Source organism: Pleurodeles waltl, chromosome 8 (assembly GCF_031143425.1).
Source record: "Pleurodeles waltl isolate 20211129_DDA chromosome 8, aPleWal1.hap1.20221129, whole genome shotgun sequence".
NCBI classification, from domain to species: Eukaryota; Metazoa; Chordata; class Amphibia; order Caudata; family Salamandridae; genus Pleurodeles; species Pleurodeles waltl.
Genome location: NC_090447.1, coordinates 1,503,460,210 through 1,503,477,796, shown reverse-complemented (window position 1 = coordinate 1,503,477,796; position 17,587 = coordinate 1,503,460,210). Strand labels below are relative to the sequence as shown.

The following is a 17,587-nucleotide window of genomic DNA, read 5'->3' as shown; positions in this document are numbered from 1 at the left end:
TGTCCCATCTTCAGAGCATGCAACAGCTGGCCTTCTCCTTTTTCCAGCAACAAACTGAGAATTACCCTGGGAACAGTTCTAGACAATTGATATGCATGTGTCATTCTTCTGATTACCACTTCCCACCTGTGGAAATAGCCGCACATTTGACCCCCAACCTGTTGTGCAGGCTTTGGACTCTATCTCAAGGTCCGGGCTGTAACCAAAGATAGCTCTCCCGTTCCATGCCTCCATGTGTGTGAGCCACCATTGCATCTCCTCCTGAGCTTTATCTGACTGCGGAACTGACTCCGAGTACTTCAGCCCTTTGCGTACATGAACTGCTTTAAGCCGTTGTAGAGCCATGTAATGCAGAGGTCCTGGAAATATGGCCTGAATGTTCGAAGCCAACAGGCCCACCTGTCTGGCCAATTGATGCAGAAACATTGTTTGGCAAAACAACATCTTTTTGATCTTGTGTCTGATCTTTGTCATGTTGTTGGCTGGTAGGCTTAATGTTGAGTCTATGGAATCTGTCACAAACCCCAGGTATTTTGTGTGTTGTGCACTGTGCGGGGGGCAATAAAAATGTAATTTCCTTGATGATGAATCGTACTGATTCTAGCAAGTCGTCTGTAGTTGTTCCGTCAGCTCCCTTGAGCACTGATTCATCAGAAGATGATGAGGCGTATTCCTGGACTGTGAGGGGGTTTCTACCACTGGCTTGAGGCTATTGATAAAACACCAGGGAGTTTTAGTAGTGATTACTTAATGTAACTCGATTTATCAACCTCTAAGTAATAAAGAGCAGGTATATCAGCCGGTTCATCTCTCGGGATGAGCAATTTCAGCAACAAATCTCAAGTTCTTCCAAGAAACCAGCTAGTGTGCTTAATATTCTACAATGTAGTAATTTCCCAAATAAAACATCTGAAACAAAGACCCAGTCTTTTCTGTATCGCCTACTCCAGTGGTTCCCAACCTTTTGACTTCTGTGGAGCTCACTTCATCATTACTGGAATCCGGGGATCCCCACTGAATCATTATTGGACTCTGGGGACCCCCCAATGAGTAATTACTGAAAGCTGGAGCCGTAATCTGGTAATATTATTTAATTTTCTATCCAGTTGCGGACTCCCTGAGGAGGCTGCGCGGAATCCCAGGGGTCCCCGGACCACAGGTTGGGAACCACTGCCCTACACTTCAACAGAGTAAGAATCTGCAGAGAAAGGGGTTCTGCCATTCTTTATAAAAATAAGTTATGTTCACCTTTTTAAGATCTCATTGAGAACACCGCATAAACTGTGTGCAAGATATATTATTAGCTTTCATTGGGGTAGGAGCACGTCCATTACTTGCCATTGGTTGGCTTTATTGTTCCTCTCATTTGCTTATTTCTTATTTATCAGCTTCCCTCGCTTTCCTTTTTCTAGGGGTTTTCCTCTGCTGGATCATGGACCCATAACTTGTGTCCATTCACTGCTCCCTTTGCATGTGTTACTTTTTTCTTTTTGGTTAAACACTCTTCAAGAGTTCATCTGTTTTTCCTTGTGTTTGTATTGTTCTTTCTTACCTATGTGTTTTTCCCCTCTCCCTCTTCCCTCAGTTGACGCTCTTGCTTCCTCCCCACCCACCTTCTATTGCAATTCTTGCTTCCCCCAACCCTTCTGTTGTCCTTTTGTTAACCCATCCTTGCCCACCCACCGTCCATTTGCTTGCATCTACACTTGTCCACCCTCCATTGCCTGTGTGCTTCCCTATCACCCTCCGCCACCCTTCGTTGTCCATTTGCTTCCCCATTGTTGTCTCGCTTCTCCTGTTCTCTTCTTGCTCGTATTCTTCTCTCTTGCCCTTCCTCCTTGTTGCCTCTTCTCCTACTACCCTTTTTTTTTTTTTTTTAAAGTGTTTTAGGGTTTTATCAAAAAAGTGCATTTGTGTTTTACACAGCTTTTTATTTACTAATCTATTTCATATTGTGAATACAAATTTTTAAAAAATGCTTGCTTCATTTTCTAAACTTGAGCATCTGTGTTTTCGAGTGCCTACACAATGAGCGGCTGCATCATTGTACTATTTTTACATTATTTTCAGCCATCTTGCACAGCAGCGGGACGGCTGTACAGAATGGCTAAAGATCTTTGCCAAAGCCAATAAATAGGTCTCATTAGCAACACCTGTTGGATTAGCCAGTGCTTGCTTATTATTAACATTTGTGCTGTTGGTGACTGACCTTGCACAGCTCTGTTTTATGCTTTTTCGTGTGTACATATTATATGTTTCATTGTATACCATTCCCATCATAGCCAGTTTCAAATAACCAAAATTAATAATACATTTTGAAGGTGGTATAAGTGAACTTAAACTGCCACAACTATTGTCATGTAAACATTTAATTGGGAGTTGTTTCTTTCATTTCTAGTTTGCCCTATTGGTCTTATTTTGGAGGAGTTTCCGCATTGACACCAGATCAATATATGAAGATCAATGGATTTCCCAACACTTACTGGGGATGGGGTGGAGAAGATGATGATATTTCAACGAGGTACAGTATATATTTGTGTGTGTGTACACATGTGCACCAAAAATAGTTTCCTTCCAGCAGGTTAACAATAGATTGCTCCATAAAGTGACATGAGAGCACTATACTGAAGCCAGAGGAACATGATCCTTGTCTTGGGGGAAGCTACCAAGAGATTAGTTGGTAATGCTCTCCCTTTGAACGTTAAAATTATCAGAACACCAGCCATACTTACCTGTGCGTCCAAGTGTGGTACCAACACAATTATGCCCCATTAATTAGGATCTTTATGTGGGGATCGGTGATTGCTATTTAGGAGCTGTACAATGGATGTACAAGGAATGTGTAACATACAGCCTATGTACAATTATCTCCAGAATGTAAGCACAAAATCTTGGGTTGGGGTTGACCCACCCTCCTGCTTAGGTGCTTGAGCACCCTCACTGTGTATGAATATTTTGTTTCTTATCCTACGCCCAGTTTATGCCCTAACACAATAGGATTCACCACAAAGAGGACAGCTCTCCCTAGCTTCTTTAAATAAATGATCTAAACTTTAGCCACACACCCCAAGACAAATAAGAAGTGTTCCTGAATACAGTGCAAGAGTCACACCGGCTTTCTATAATAATATTTCTCCTTTAAGAACCTGTAGCCAACCTGAATAAAATGTATCTACCTCTTCAAGAATCCAACCGACCTCTTCTCCATGTCAAGTGAAAAAGCAGAGGATTGGATGTTGGCTAATGTAACATTGTTTTATCATTCTTGCCAAATCACCATTTTACCACCTCTTTCCCAGTAGTGGGGGGGGGGGGGAAGGTACATTGAATGCTTCTAAAGACTTTTTTTATGCTCCTGCTCTCCTTGCAGATGGTACTCTGTCCATCTGCCTAAGTTAGCCTTAGTTAGTTGCCTAGGAGGAGGGAAAGGTGAGGGTTAAGAGGAGGAAACCTCTGAGACACAGATGAGAGCGAGAGAAGAGGAAGGAGGTTGTCCTCCGAGGCAGATGAGCTAAAAAGTGAGATATGCGGATCGTAGATAGGAGAGATGGAAACATTGAGAAACAAAGGCAGAGATGCAGGATTCAGGGCTCCACGGGCAAGATGTAGAGTCCACCAGTACACATATGTAGGACAGATAAACTTGAGAGAGAAGAAAAAAAAAAGAAAGAAAGGCTTCAGAGAAGTAGAAATAGTGCAGCATGGTAGGACCCAGATAATGGAGTGAAAGAGAAACCACTGCGTTAGAAGGCGAATGATGAATAATAAAAGGAGGAGTAGAGAAATACAGCAGGTTACTCAGCATATAGATGCAAAGAACACAGTATAAACCTTGACAGTGATCATTGGCAGAGCAGGAATCACTGGCTAGGGATCAGCTAGGAAGCAGGGAACAAATCAAGCAGTAGATAAAGGGGAAGAAGCTCAGTGGCTAAGAGGAGTGATTGTTTCCCCGACTGTTCAAAATCTTTTTATTGAGCCACATTTATTTTCCTAGGCGACCCCACCATCAGGCCTATGGGCCAGGGTATTACTACCATGCTCCCTTCTGAGTTTTTATTTTTTGTTTTTTTGTTTTTATTTTTTTACTTTTTTCTTGGGACTCGGCTGAGTCAGAGTCCCAGGATGTCTGACAACGCTTCCTGGTTGAAGTGTTGGCAGCCAATCCAATCTCACCATGAGATCTGTCGGATTCACTGACACTCCATATACCTAGATATATACTTTTTTTTCCCTTTATTTACACAAAAACTACTGTACTGATTTGCACCAAACTGCAAAAAGCACTCTTTTTGGACCAAGATCTAGTTTTCTGCCAAGTGTGGTGTAATTCTGTCCAGTGGTTTGGGCTCTAATCGGGTCTAAATTCCCTATAAGAAATTGCATGGGGAAAATGTGTTTTGGGACCAGCCTTTTTTTTTTTTTTACCTCCCGCTTGATGAATCACCCCAAAACTTTCAAGAGAGTAGCTGAAGTGAGTGGCGAGCTAGTTTGAAATATTAAGTAAAGATTTGTCAAACGGTGCCAAACTTTTTAGCAAAACAAAAAATAAAACGCTTTGTCTATGAAAACTAGGTCCTAACTATAACTACCTACTACATGGGGTATTCCCAAACTCCCACTTTTTTAATTACTTAACCTTTAGCACGCCCTGAAACCCAAAACCTTCCTACCTTTCTTTACTTCTGCCCTCTAAACAACCCTGCTCCCCTCTTTCCCGGGACAGAAAATAAAGGGCAAAGAGGCCCCTCCCCCTAAAATGCACTGTTGGTTAGTGGGCACCCCCATTCTCTGTGGGCTGTTTAGGGCATGGATGGTGTCAGGCTCCAGGGACCCATCCCCTAAAGCCTGATCCAGAAGTGGGCAGTTACCACCAGGGGGAGTGTGAGCACACCTTGACCACACTCTTCCAGGCAGGCAACACAACTTTGCTGTCACCCAAGTGGGAGCTGTGAAACAAAGCTGCTCCCACCCAATGTATTGGAGCCAGCTCCCGCCAGCACCCTCTACAGTGCTAGCTGGGGTGCCAGCTGGGGCTGTGGGTGCCTTGGGGCTGAAACTGCGATGAAAGCAGCATTGTGTGTGTCGTGATTGAACACAGGGCACCCACTTGACTTAAAAAAAAAGAAAACAGAGGTGGCTGAGGGGTCATGAGGGCTTTGGGGCTACCTGCAAAGCCCCCAAATTTAAATGAATAGGCATGTGTGGCCCGGGAGGGACCCAAAAATATAATTTAAAAAAATGAATAATAAATTAGTGGTAGGAGCTATTAATTCTTCACTTCTCTAGAGAAAGAGCTCCCCACGATGCCCTGCAAGGGCTTTTTACTTATACTTTTTTTGTAGGGGCAACCAATGATTTTTATTAATGTTGTGGTGTTTGCAGAGAATGCAGCAGCCTCCCCCCCAGCAGCATTTATAAAACAGTAAGCTTCCTCGATCATGACCTCAGGACAGCTTAACATATTTTTTAAAGCACTCTGACCCGGAGATTTATACTCTTTATAGTAGAATTGTTGGTCCCTCTTTTGGTTGTTTTAATTGCTGTATTTTGTGACCTGTGAAATGATAAAAGAAAGATGTAAGACGTCATATCTTGAAAAAGTTTACAAAAAGAAAAAAAACTTTAGGACAATCACTGTTAACATTTCAATGTGTGAATTTCTTAAATGTACATTTGAGTACAATTATTGGAGATTTTCTGACCAAAACAATAGATCTGCTTTATATATGTTTGTTTGCTGACCCCGGATAAAGACAATAGTCCCGCTTTTTAAATCTTTGTTTTGACTCCTTTACAAAGTCATTAGGTCTGCGTTACTTAAAATTTCACCCCTTATGTTGTAAAATCACGTAGCCAGCAGTGGGTGACTACAGGGGGTTTGACACACTGTGCCCCACCAATTACCATGCACAGGTGCAGCATGGGGTTGGACGCATAACCCCATGTCACACACAGATTAAGGCGTAGGGGAAGGTTGGTTGCCAGCGAAGGGTTGGGGCAGGGCCTAGTCACAGGTTTGGATGCCCAAACCAATGGCGCACACTGCATTGGTCATCTTACATCACATTAAACAAAATAGAAATTCACTGAAAAAAAGGTTAAAAGGAAGTTCTAGTTAGGCAAACATGTAAATGGGGTAAAGTACCAAAAAAAAAAGGGGCTGCGTGGTACCTGTGTGGTAATGTGCTGCATATGATATAGGCTGTGTGGAAAGGGCTACATACCTAAGTGACTTGAAGTCACCCTCGCAAGTAGATAGCTGTGACAGTGCCCTTTCTTTATTGCAAAGAGATCTTCATTTGCCCTTACCTCAGTGACTCCTTCCTTACAGTGGAGTGCAAGCATAGGTCTTGGCAAGATTATAACACAGCTATAGAATTGCTTGAAGATTTTCATCTATGCAGCAGTGTAAAACAAACATTGGTAAAGCCAGTATGTATCACCTTTGAGACCTATTGGCTCTGCCATTGCTTTTGTACATAAAATACTCTGCATCAGTTTAAAGATGTGCAACATGGCCATAAGTAAAAAAAATAAAAAATAAAAAGTTGAAATGACGTAGCCTTGTCATTTTGTAGGTGGAGTACGCACATGCGTGATGTCTGTGTCATTATGCATAGGTGCCTACAGACTGAAAGAGTATTGCAGAAGCACTTTAAACAAAAAAAAATTGAGGCAGAGGGTCCTGCTGCAACTTGCTGCCTGGTCCTCCCAACAATCCTAAAAAATAAAAAGTGGTGGGCATGTGAAGCAACAGAGGAGCAGTTATAGGTAGCAAAGGAGAGACCGTGGAAAAGGGGAAATACAACACACAAGGGAGAGCAACATGCGGTGAGCTAGGGCAGAAGACCATGGGCAACAAAGCATATTGTGGCATGGGAGAGGCTGGTAACTGACATGAGATGGAGAAGCACACAAGAGAGGCCTTGCAGCATGAGGGAGACAGCAACACAGGGAGTGCTGGGGAGTTATTTCATTTGGAGAGAAGACCACGAAGGAAGGAGCTGGAAAACTCATGCACTGATGTGAAGATTTTAAGCAAAAAGAAAAAGTAGTTCCCTAAAAGGGAGTAGTGGAAGGATATAAGTCAGCTAGTTACAGAGATATTATAGAGGTTATGTTCCACAGGAGACACGGGTTGCTCCAGTACAAGTTATTTAATAATTCAGAACGGTTCTAGACACAAGACAATCCAAGATAACTTTCTTTGGGGGCTACTCTATTGACAGTACAAAACATATTGCACTGATTAACAATAAAGTCTCATCCAACAATTAGACAGGTAGCCATCCTTCTCAATTTCATGAAGTTGGGTATCTTTCTTTATGTATAAGCTGATTGCCTATAGGTCCTCCGTTGGAATGTTGAAGAGCAGTGGAACTAGAAGACCAGGGATAAAGAGGTCAGGAGTTACCTGGACATTGCCACTACCCTTCCTTCTCATGATGTTATCAAAGGGACATATTGTAAGTTGTACACCGACAAGTTAGACCATGATTACAGAATGCTGTCTGGAGGATTGGTAGTACCCAGGGGCATCTCATGACAGAAGGGGAACGGTCTCCCGAGGAACATCAGTACCAGAACAATGTCTGGAACTGTGAGTTGTCCATCTGGCATTCTGGTCTTACCTCCTATCTGCCGTACTCCATTCTCATTCATTCAGACAGACAACACCACTACCATGTATTGCATAAACAAACCGAGAGATACGAGATCAAGAGCTCTCTTGAAAGAGCAACAGACATTGTCATTAGCTGCCAGCAGGGAATATGTCAATTCGCAACAGTCCAGCTCTCAGTTACAGTTCTTACAGTTCTAAAGAGGATGAGTTCAGCAGATACCTGAAGAACTACATGAGGGGATATTATATGATGAAGTGCTCCCTATCATTTTCAGTGCGGGGTTTATCAGAAATGGATTTGTTTGCACGAGAGGAACTGCAAAACTCGAAATTACACCTCCGTGATCCTAAAATTCTGTCCAAGATGAATCCTATTTTTAATAGCCTAGCCAGACATGTTTTATAAATCTCCATTTTCACTGCCACCCATTGCAGACTTGTTAGGAAACTTGAATGATCTGGCTTGCAGTTGTCTTCTATTATGGTTCTGTAGGCTGCCATATCTTCGTCTTGCAATTTTGTGGGATGATGTCTTGAACTCTATCCCTTCAACAGTGTAAGCATAACTGCACTTGGAAACTTTAGTAAATATGCTGGGGCAGACACTCCTAAGTTCCCTATAGAGCATTTCCATGAAGACTAAGGGTATTAGGTATTGGCAGACAGGCTACTCCATTAAAAGTTGGCAGATGTTCCACCCACTGTTATTTGCTGTGCATTTACTGTAATTTGGCAGATTGCACAGCTGCCATTTTTTGACGGAGGATAAAGGTGGCAAGGAGGCCACAATCAAGACCAATATATATTTATTTATGTAAGAGCACTGCGGCTAAAATCTAATTGAAGAAGTAAATCAGTCTTGGATTATGGTACTTCTTTAGTTGAGAACTAAAAGAAACAGTCCCCATATTAGATGGAGGAATTTGAAAGGCTGCAGACAGTGGAAGGTATATATCCATGCACAACCATATAAAGTTGTATACTAAATAATAGTCTGACTGCTACATTTCTGTCAGTTTCCCAGAACTTCACTTTTGTATGGCATAAGGGGAAGCAAGTTGGAAAACACAAGCCTTGCAGAGATGGGCACTGGGGATAGTAGTACTGACTCTCGACCTACCTTCCTTGCCAAGTGTAAACTCTGCATTGTTGATGCGGCTATTGTTCAGAGGCAAAATGCAGTGAGCAAATTGCCGATCTTGCAGCTTTTCAACCCCTTCCACGACAGATGAAGTACAGCCTAGTGATTCTACAGCAGTAATATATTCTACAAGGGCTAACTCAGACTCAAGGGCGTGGGTCCAGTGTTGATGATACAACAGTTTATCATAGCAGGCTAAAGCATTTTAATTTCCTAAGGGTGTGGCAATCACACCCTGCTGCGGGACCTAATCACCCTCGACCTTCAACTAAGGGGAAATGGCTAAAAAAAGTTACCCCCGCCCCCCATTTTTGGAGTTGGCCTGTATGTCAAAGGGGCTTATATTATTATTATTTTTAAAACAGACATTCCTGGTTTAGTGGGGGTTCCCGCTCGTGAATTGCAGCACATCCACAAGGTCATATTGTTGTGAGAGTGGCATCATTGGTAAGGAAAGACTTCCCCTTTCCAGGCCTCCCCTGGCTGAATGGTGTTAGTGCATCATACTGTACACTGACTTCATTGATTTTGGGTGTTGCGGGATGATGGTAGAGCTGACATGAAAGCAATTCTTTGCCATCCCCCACTAGTATGCAAATTGGGGAAGCCTCCAGTGCAAGCACTAGAAGTTCCCCTGCAGGGGTCCTAGAGGATGAGCAGTTCACGTCCTCCCCGTTAGAGAGAGAATGCAATGGATGTGAACATCTCATTCTTCGCACTCAGAGGGTTAATAATAGCATGCTTCAAATATGTTTTATGCCTCAGAGAAAATATATGTTCGATGGCATCTGTCGCTGTAGATACGCATGTTTTGCATAGCTCGCCCTCTGGTGTTGGGCCGGAGTGTTACAAGTTGTTTTTCTTCGAAGAAGTCTTTCGAGTCACGGGACCGAGTGACTCCTCCTTTTGTCTCCATTGCGCATGGGCGTCGACTCCATCTTCGATTGTTTTTTTTCCGCCATCGGGTTCGGACGTGTTCCTGTCGCTCCGAGTTTCGGAACGGAAAGATAGCTAATTTCGGAAGATTTTCGTCGGTATTGTTGCGTTCGGGGTCGGCGTAGTTAGATTCAACACCGCGTCTAAGATCGAAGAGCTCCGGTGCCCTTCGGGGTAATTTTTTCGATCCCCCGTCGGGGCCTGGTCGGCCCGACCGCGTGCAGAAGAACACCGATGGAACGGACCCCGTTCCGTTTCTGTCCCAAATGCCACAATAAATACCCCTATACAGACCAACACTTGGTCTGCAACCTGTGCCTGTCACCTGAGCACAGTGAAGACACCTGCGAGGCCTGTCGTGCGTTCCGGTCCCGAAAAACTCTCCGAGACCGTCGAGCCAGAAGACTTCAGATGGCGTCCGCACCGACAGCCCACCGGGAGTTCGAGGAACAAGAAGAGGAGGGAACCTTTTCGATCCAAGAATCGGACTCCGAAGGATTCGACGATACACAAACCGTGAGTAAGACGTTGAAAACCACTCAGAAGAAGATTTACAAGGCCCAGGGGACGCCACTGCCACCAGGCCATGGCTCGACCCATAAATTCGGTGACCGACCGTCGGCACCGAAAAAGGCCCAAACAGTGCCGAGATCGTCCGACTCCGGTCGAGACACCGGCACGCAGCCTTCTCGGGACCGAGAAAGTGCTGGAGACAAGCATCGACACCGAGATACCGGTGTAGACACGGCTCGACGCCGAGACAGCGGCACCGAAGAAGATCGACGCCAAGAGGTTTCGGCCCCGAAAAAGAAAAAAGTCACCTCGGAGCCGAAAAAAGATGCAGACAGGGTTTCGGTGCCAAAACAAACTGCAACCGACCCAGTTTCAGGCTCTTATACAGAAGAGCACTCGCTAACCTCCCAAATGCAAAAGCATAGGTTTGAGGAAGAACTACACTCAACGGATGTAGACCATACGCAAAAGCGTATTTTCATACAGCAGGGGACAGGAAAAATAAGCACCCTTCCCCCTATTAGAAGAAAGAGAAGATTGGAGTTCCAAACTGAACAAACACCACAAACAAAAGTGGTGAAAAAAGTTACCCCATCACCCTCTCCTCCACCTGTGATTAACGTCTCACCAGCACAAACTCCATCACATTCCCCAGCTCACACCACCATGAGCCAGGGTGACAAAGATCAAGACGCATGGGACTTATACGACGCCCCAGTGTCAGATAACAGTCCGGAGGCATACCCTACGAAGCCATCTCCACCAGAGGACAGCACTGCGTATTCTCAAGTGGTGGCTAGAGCAGCACAATTTCACAATGTAAGCCTCCACTCAGAACAGGTCGAGGATGACTTTTTATTCAACACACTCTCCTCCACCCACAGCTCCTACCAAAGCCTGCCTATGCTCCCTGGTATGCTCCGGCACGCAAAAGAAATCTTTAAGGAGCCGGTCAAAAGTAGGGCAATCACACCAAGAGTGGAAAAAAAGTATAAGGCGCCTCCTACAGACCCGGCTTTCATCACTACACAGCTGCCACCAGACTCTGTCGTTGTAGGAGCAGCTAGGAAAAAGGCCAACTCCCACACATCTGGAGATGCACCACCCCCAGATAAAGAAAGCCGCAAGTTCGATGCAGCTGGTAAAAGAGTCGCAGCACAAGCTGCAAACCAGTGGCGCATCGCTAACTCCCAGGCACTACTTGCGCGCTATGACAGAGCCCATTGGGATGAGATGCAACATCTCATTGACCATCTGCCCAAGGACCTACAAAATAGGGCAAAACAAGTGGTTGAGGAGGGACAGACCATTTCCAACAACCAAATCCGCTCCTCCATGGACGCTGCAGATACAGCTGCACGGACAATTAATACATCTGTAACTATCAGAAGGCATGCATGGCTCCGAACGTCTGGATTTAAACCAGAGATTCAGCAAGCAGTTCTCAATATGCCTTTTAACGAAAAAGAACTGTTCGGTCCAGAAGTGGACACAGCGATTGAGAAACTCAAAAAAGACACGGACACTGCTAAAGCCATGGGCGCACTCTACTCCCCGCAGAGCAGAGGGAATTACAGCACATTCCGTAAAACACCCTTTAGAGGGGGGTTTCGGGGTCAGAGCACACAAGCCAGCACCTCACAGGCAACAGCGTCCAGTTACCAGGGACAGTACAGAGGAGGTTTTCGGCGACAATATAGAGGAGGGCAATTCCCTAGGAATAGAGGAAAATTTCAGAGCCCCAAAACCCCTACTACTAAGAAGTGACTCACATGTCACTCACCCCCTCCACACAACACCAGTGGGGGGAAGAATAAGTCATTATTACAAAGCATGGGAGGAAATCACTACAGACACTTGGGTTCTAGCAATTATCCAACATGGTTATTGCATAGAATTTCTACAATTCCCTCCAAACATACCACCAAAAGCACAAAATTTGACAAAACATCATTCCAATCTCCTGGAGATAGAAGTGCAGGCACTATTGCAAAAGAATGCAATCGAATTAGTGCCAAACACGCAAATAAACACAGGAGTTTACTCACTGTACTTTCTGATACCAAAGAAGGACAAAACGCTGAGACCAATCCTAGACCTCAGAATAGTGAACACATTCATCAAATCAGACCACTTTCACATGGTCACACTACAAGAAGTATTACCATTGCTAAAACTACACGACTACATGTCAGCTTTAGACCTCAAGGACGCGTATTTCCATATACCAATACACCCATCGCACAGGAAATACCTAAGGTTTGTATTCAAAGGAATACATTACCAATTCAAGGTACTGCCTTTCGGATTAACAACCGCACCAAGAGTCTTTACCAAATGTCTAGCGGTAGTCGCTGCACACATCAGAAGGCAGCAAATACATGTGTTCCCATATCTAGACGACTGGCTAATCAAGGCCCATTCGTTAATAGAGTGCTCAAATCACACAAATCAGATCATACAAACCCTCTTCAAACTAGGGTTCACCGTCAACTTCACAAAATCCAACATTCTGCCGTGCAAGGTACAACAATACCTAGGAGCCATAATAGACACAACAAAAGGAGTAGCCACTCCAAGTCCCCAAAGAATTCAAAATTTCAACACCATCATACAACGCATGTATCCAACACAAAAGATACAAGCAAAGATGATATTACAACTCCTAGGCATGATGTCTTCATGCATAGCCATTGTCCCAAACGCAAGACTGCACATGAGGCCCTTACAACAGTGCCTAGCATCACAGTGGTCTCAAGCACAGGGTCATCTTCTAGATCTGGTGTTAATAGACCGCCAAACTTACCTCTCGCTTCTGTGGTAGAACAACATAAATTTAAACAAAGGGCGGCCTTTCCAAGACCCAGTGCCACAATACATAATAACAACAGATGCTTCCATGACAGGGTGGGGAGCACACCTCGATCAACACAGCATACAAGGACAATGGAACGTACATCAAACAAAACTGCATATAAATCACCTAGAACTTCTAGCAGTTTTTCAAGCACTAAAAGCTTTCCAACCAATAATAGTTCACAAATACATTCTCGTCAAGACAGACAACATGACAACAATGTATTATCTAAACAAGCAAGGGGGGACACACTCCACGCAGTTAAGCCTGCTAGCACAAAAAATTTGGCGTTGGGCAATTCACAACCAAATTCGCCTAATAGCACAATTTATACCAGGGATCCAAAATCAACTCGCAGACAACCTCTCTCGAGATCACCAACAGGTCCACGAATGGGAAATTCACCCCCAAATTCTGAACACCTATTTCAAACTCTGGGGAACACCTCAAATAGACTTGTTTGCGACGAAGGAGAACGCAAAATGCCAAAACTTCGCATCCAGATACCCACACAAACAGTCCCAAGGCAATGCCCTATGGATGAACTGGTCAGGGATATTTGCTTACGCTTTTCCTCCTCTCCCTCTCCCTCTCCTTCCTTACCTAGTAAACAAACTCAGTCAAAACAAACTCAAACTCATACTAATAGCACCAACTTGGGCAAGGCAACCCTGGTACACAACGCTGCTAGACCTATCAGTAGTACCCTACATCAAATTGCCCAACAGGCCAGATCTGTTGAAACAAGACAACCAAAAGATCAGACACCCAGATCCGGCATCGCTGAATCTAGCAATCTGGCTCCTGAGGTCCTAGAATTCGGGCACTTACAACTTACTCAAGAATGTATGGAAGTCATAAAGCAAGCCAGAAGGCCATCCACCAGGCACTGCTATGCAAGTAAATGGAAGAGGTTTGTTTGCTACTGCCATATTAATCAAATACAACCATTACACACAACTCCAGAACATGTAGTGGGTTACTTGCTTCACTTACAAAAATCTAACCTGGCTTTCTCTTCCATTAAAATACACCTTGCAGCAATATCTGCATACCTGCAGACTACCTATTCAACTTCCCTATATAAGATACCAGTCATTAAAGCATTCATGGAGGGCCTTAGGAGAATTATACCACCAAGGACACCACCTGTTCCTTCATGGAACCTAAATGTTGTCCTAACTAGACTTATGGGTCCACCTTTTGAACCCATGCACTCCTGCGAAATACAGTTCCTAACCTGGAAGGTTGCATTTCTCATCGCCATTACTTCCCTAAGAAGAGTAAGCGAGATTCAGGCGTTTACAATACAAGAACCTTTTATACAACTACACAAGAATAAGGTCGTCCTAAGGACTAATCCTAAATTTTTGCCAAAGGTTATTTCACCGTTCCATCTAAATCAAACAGTGGAACTTCCAGTGTTCTTTCCACAGCCAGATACCATAGCTGAAAGGGCACTACATACATTAGATGTCAAAAGAGCATTAATGTATTACATTGACAGAACAAAGAACATCAGAAAGACTAAACAACTATTTATTGCATTTCAAAAACCTCATGCAGGAAACCCAATATCAAAACAAGGTATAGCCAGATGGATAGTTAAATGCATCCAAATCTGCTACCTTAAAGCTAAACGACAGCTGCCCATTACACCAAGGGCACACTCAACCAGAAAGAAAGGTGCTACCATGGCCTTTCTAGGAAACATCCCAATGCAAGAAATATGTAAGGCAGCCACATGGTCTACGCCTCACACATTCACCAAGCACTACTGTGTAGATGTGTTATCCGCACAACAAGCCACAGTAGGTCAAGCCGTATTAAGAACATTATTTCAAACTACTTCCACTCCTACAGGCTGAGCCACCGCTTTTGGGGAGATAACTGCTTACTAGTCTATGCAAAACATGCGTATCTACAGCGACAGATGCCATCGAACTGAAAATGTCACTTACCCAGTGTACATCTGTTCGTGGCATCAGTCGCTGTAGATTCGCATGTGCCCACCCGCCTCCCCGGGAGCCTGTAGCAGTTTGGAAGTTACCTTCAACTATTTGTATATGTATCATCTCAACCTTAAATAGGTACATACTTAGTCACTCCATTGCATGGGCACTATTACTACAATTCAACTCCTACCTCACCCTCTGCGGGGAAAAACAATCGAAGATGGAGTCGACGCCCATGCGCAATGGAGACAAAAGGAGGAGTCACTCGGTCCTGTGACTCGAAAGACTTCTTAGAAGAAAAACAACTTGTAACACTCCGGCCCAACACCAGATGGCGAGCTATGCAAAACATGCGAATCTACAGCGACTGATGCCACGAACAGATGTACACTGGGTAAGTGACATTTTCATTATAGGTGCATGGTAGTTTAGCATTTTTTTCAAGTTTTTTGTATATACATTTTGTTTTGAAAACAGTCCCTAATTTTACTTTCATGTGCTTGCATGTATTTGCATATTATCATGTAGCATTAAATTGATCTCAAATTGTTAAATGTTTCAAATTTGTTACAAACGTGCAGCCTAGGTACCTGCAGATGAATTACGCCACATGGGAGCTGAGGTCAAACATTACTTTATTCTTCAGCATACAATCACACTGTGCATTACCTCATAACTTTCCGTTAACCACACCCTAAACCTCCCTGAACATTGTGTGCTTACTGTTCAGAGTCAGCCCAGAACCACAGGATTCGAGTGCGCATAACGTCAATATGCTGCATCCTCCCCTTTGTTAAATAAAAGGTGGCAAAACATCACCAAAATCACATTTCCTTGATTGGTCGGCTTTCACTTGTCTGATGGCTCAGGTGATCCGAGATGATCACGGTCCACCCTGATTAGGCAACAATGACATAGGCTCAGTTGCTTGAGACCACCTGTTCCTAAAACAAATTTTTTAGATAACCTGGCAGGCATACTCAAATCCTTTATGCAGTATGCCAGTTTCACTGTTTCAGGAACATAAGACGTTGTCACTGGTGCTGCGTCACCTTAGGGGATAAACATTTGCAAATGTGGCATGCCTTCAGCTCCTTCTGGTCAAGGGAACCACACTGAATCACTTAATGCTGTTTGTTGGCCTTCATGGGCCAGCTCGATGACCCGCTGTCTTAGGCTTCCAGGGATGACAATTCTCAAGCCTCATAGTATTCTGCCTTCTTGGGTGACTGCTAACTCATCCTGTACTTTTTTTTAACTTTTGGAATTCAACATCTTTGGCAAAGGAGCCATGTACTCCTCCATGATTGCTTGGTAATCAGTTGTTTTATTATGTTCATGTCTTTATCTGCATTGGTGGCAGCAACGATATGTTCCACGTACAAAGCCACTGGTGTGCTGGATTTCACACAAAAATTGAGAGATGCTTCAGCTGTCTTGGAAATCGACCTGTGACGATGCAGCTGCACTCGTGAAAGGTAATCTGCTGGGTTTTGATCCTTCGCTGGTTTCTGCACAATCTCATAGTAATTTTCTTTATTTTTAAGCTCTTTTAATCGCTATATAAATAGCTTCTGTTTTCTTTTTAACTTTTTTAATAATTTGCACTACAGTTCAGGGGTCATTAGATCCTTTTTGTACTTCCAGGTGTGTTTAGTGCCGGCGCCACTGTCTAACAGCCATTTATGTTGGCGTTCTAGTCCTTGTCCCTGGCTCAGCATTAATGGAACTTGAGGACGCGGAATCGAGTTCTTCTGCACTGACTGTGTATAACTTTTGTGTATGCTTCATGCTGCTGCTATTTACTGATATTTTAATGGTAATTTTTAAGCTCTTTTTCGCTACATAAGTAGCTTCTGATTTTTTAACTTTTTCAATTGTTCCCATAGTTTGCACAGCAGTTCAGGGGTCATTCGATCCTTTTTGCACTTCCAGCCATGTTTAGTGCCGGCGCCACAGCCTTACTGCCATTTTTGTTGCCGTCCTAGTCTTTCCCCCTGGCTCAGCATTTAAGGAGCCTGGGGGAGCCGATGCGCGCAGTGGGCGGGCCAAAGGCAAGCCCGTCTGCGCCCATCCGTGCCAAGTCTGGTCCAGGGGCCGGGACCCCTGAACGAATGGAGTACTATATTTGTTCTAGTGACCTGCTGCAGTGTCTGAACAAGTGTAAGTCCACACTGTGCAGTACCCGGAGTCCTCTGCTATGTTCACTGTAACTGGCATTGTTTGGGGATATCAGCTCTTTCTAAAGGTGAAGTGGAGGTTTCTCATTAACTTCAACCCCGGACAAGGAGGGATACAAGATTCAATCGTATATTATTAAATACACGCTCTCTCATTAAACACAGGCTGGAAATTTGTAACTTTATGGAAGATCATTCGCCCGATATCGCATTTCTTATGGAAACGTGGGTGGATGACAACTCAGATCATGATCTGGTGGAGGCTCTACCGGCCGGTTATCCGATCAAGAGATTACATTGAGCTGGCAAATGTGGGGAGTGGCTTCCTGTGCCTTATCGAGGTTATATGGAAGTATGCTGTGATCTTGATACAGCAAC

At 44.0% G+C, this 17,587-nt stretch overlaps 1 protein-coding gene across 1 annotated transcript in view; it reads left to right on the top strand.

Moving 5' to 3' along the window:
* The window catches only part of LOC138248831 (beta-1,4-galactosyltransferase 3-like), a 304,863-nt gene that overhangs the window by 236,689 nt on the left and 50,587 nt on the right, over window positions 1–17,587 (top strand). The window contains exon 5 of the mRNA XM_069202774.1: window positions 2,399–2,521. Within this exon, the coding sequence (XP_069058875.1) occupies window positions 2,399–2,521 (123 nt within the window). The remainder of the gene's footprint in view (window positions 1–2,398; window positions 2,522–17,587) is intronic.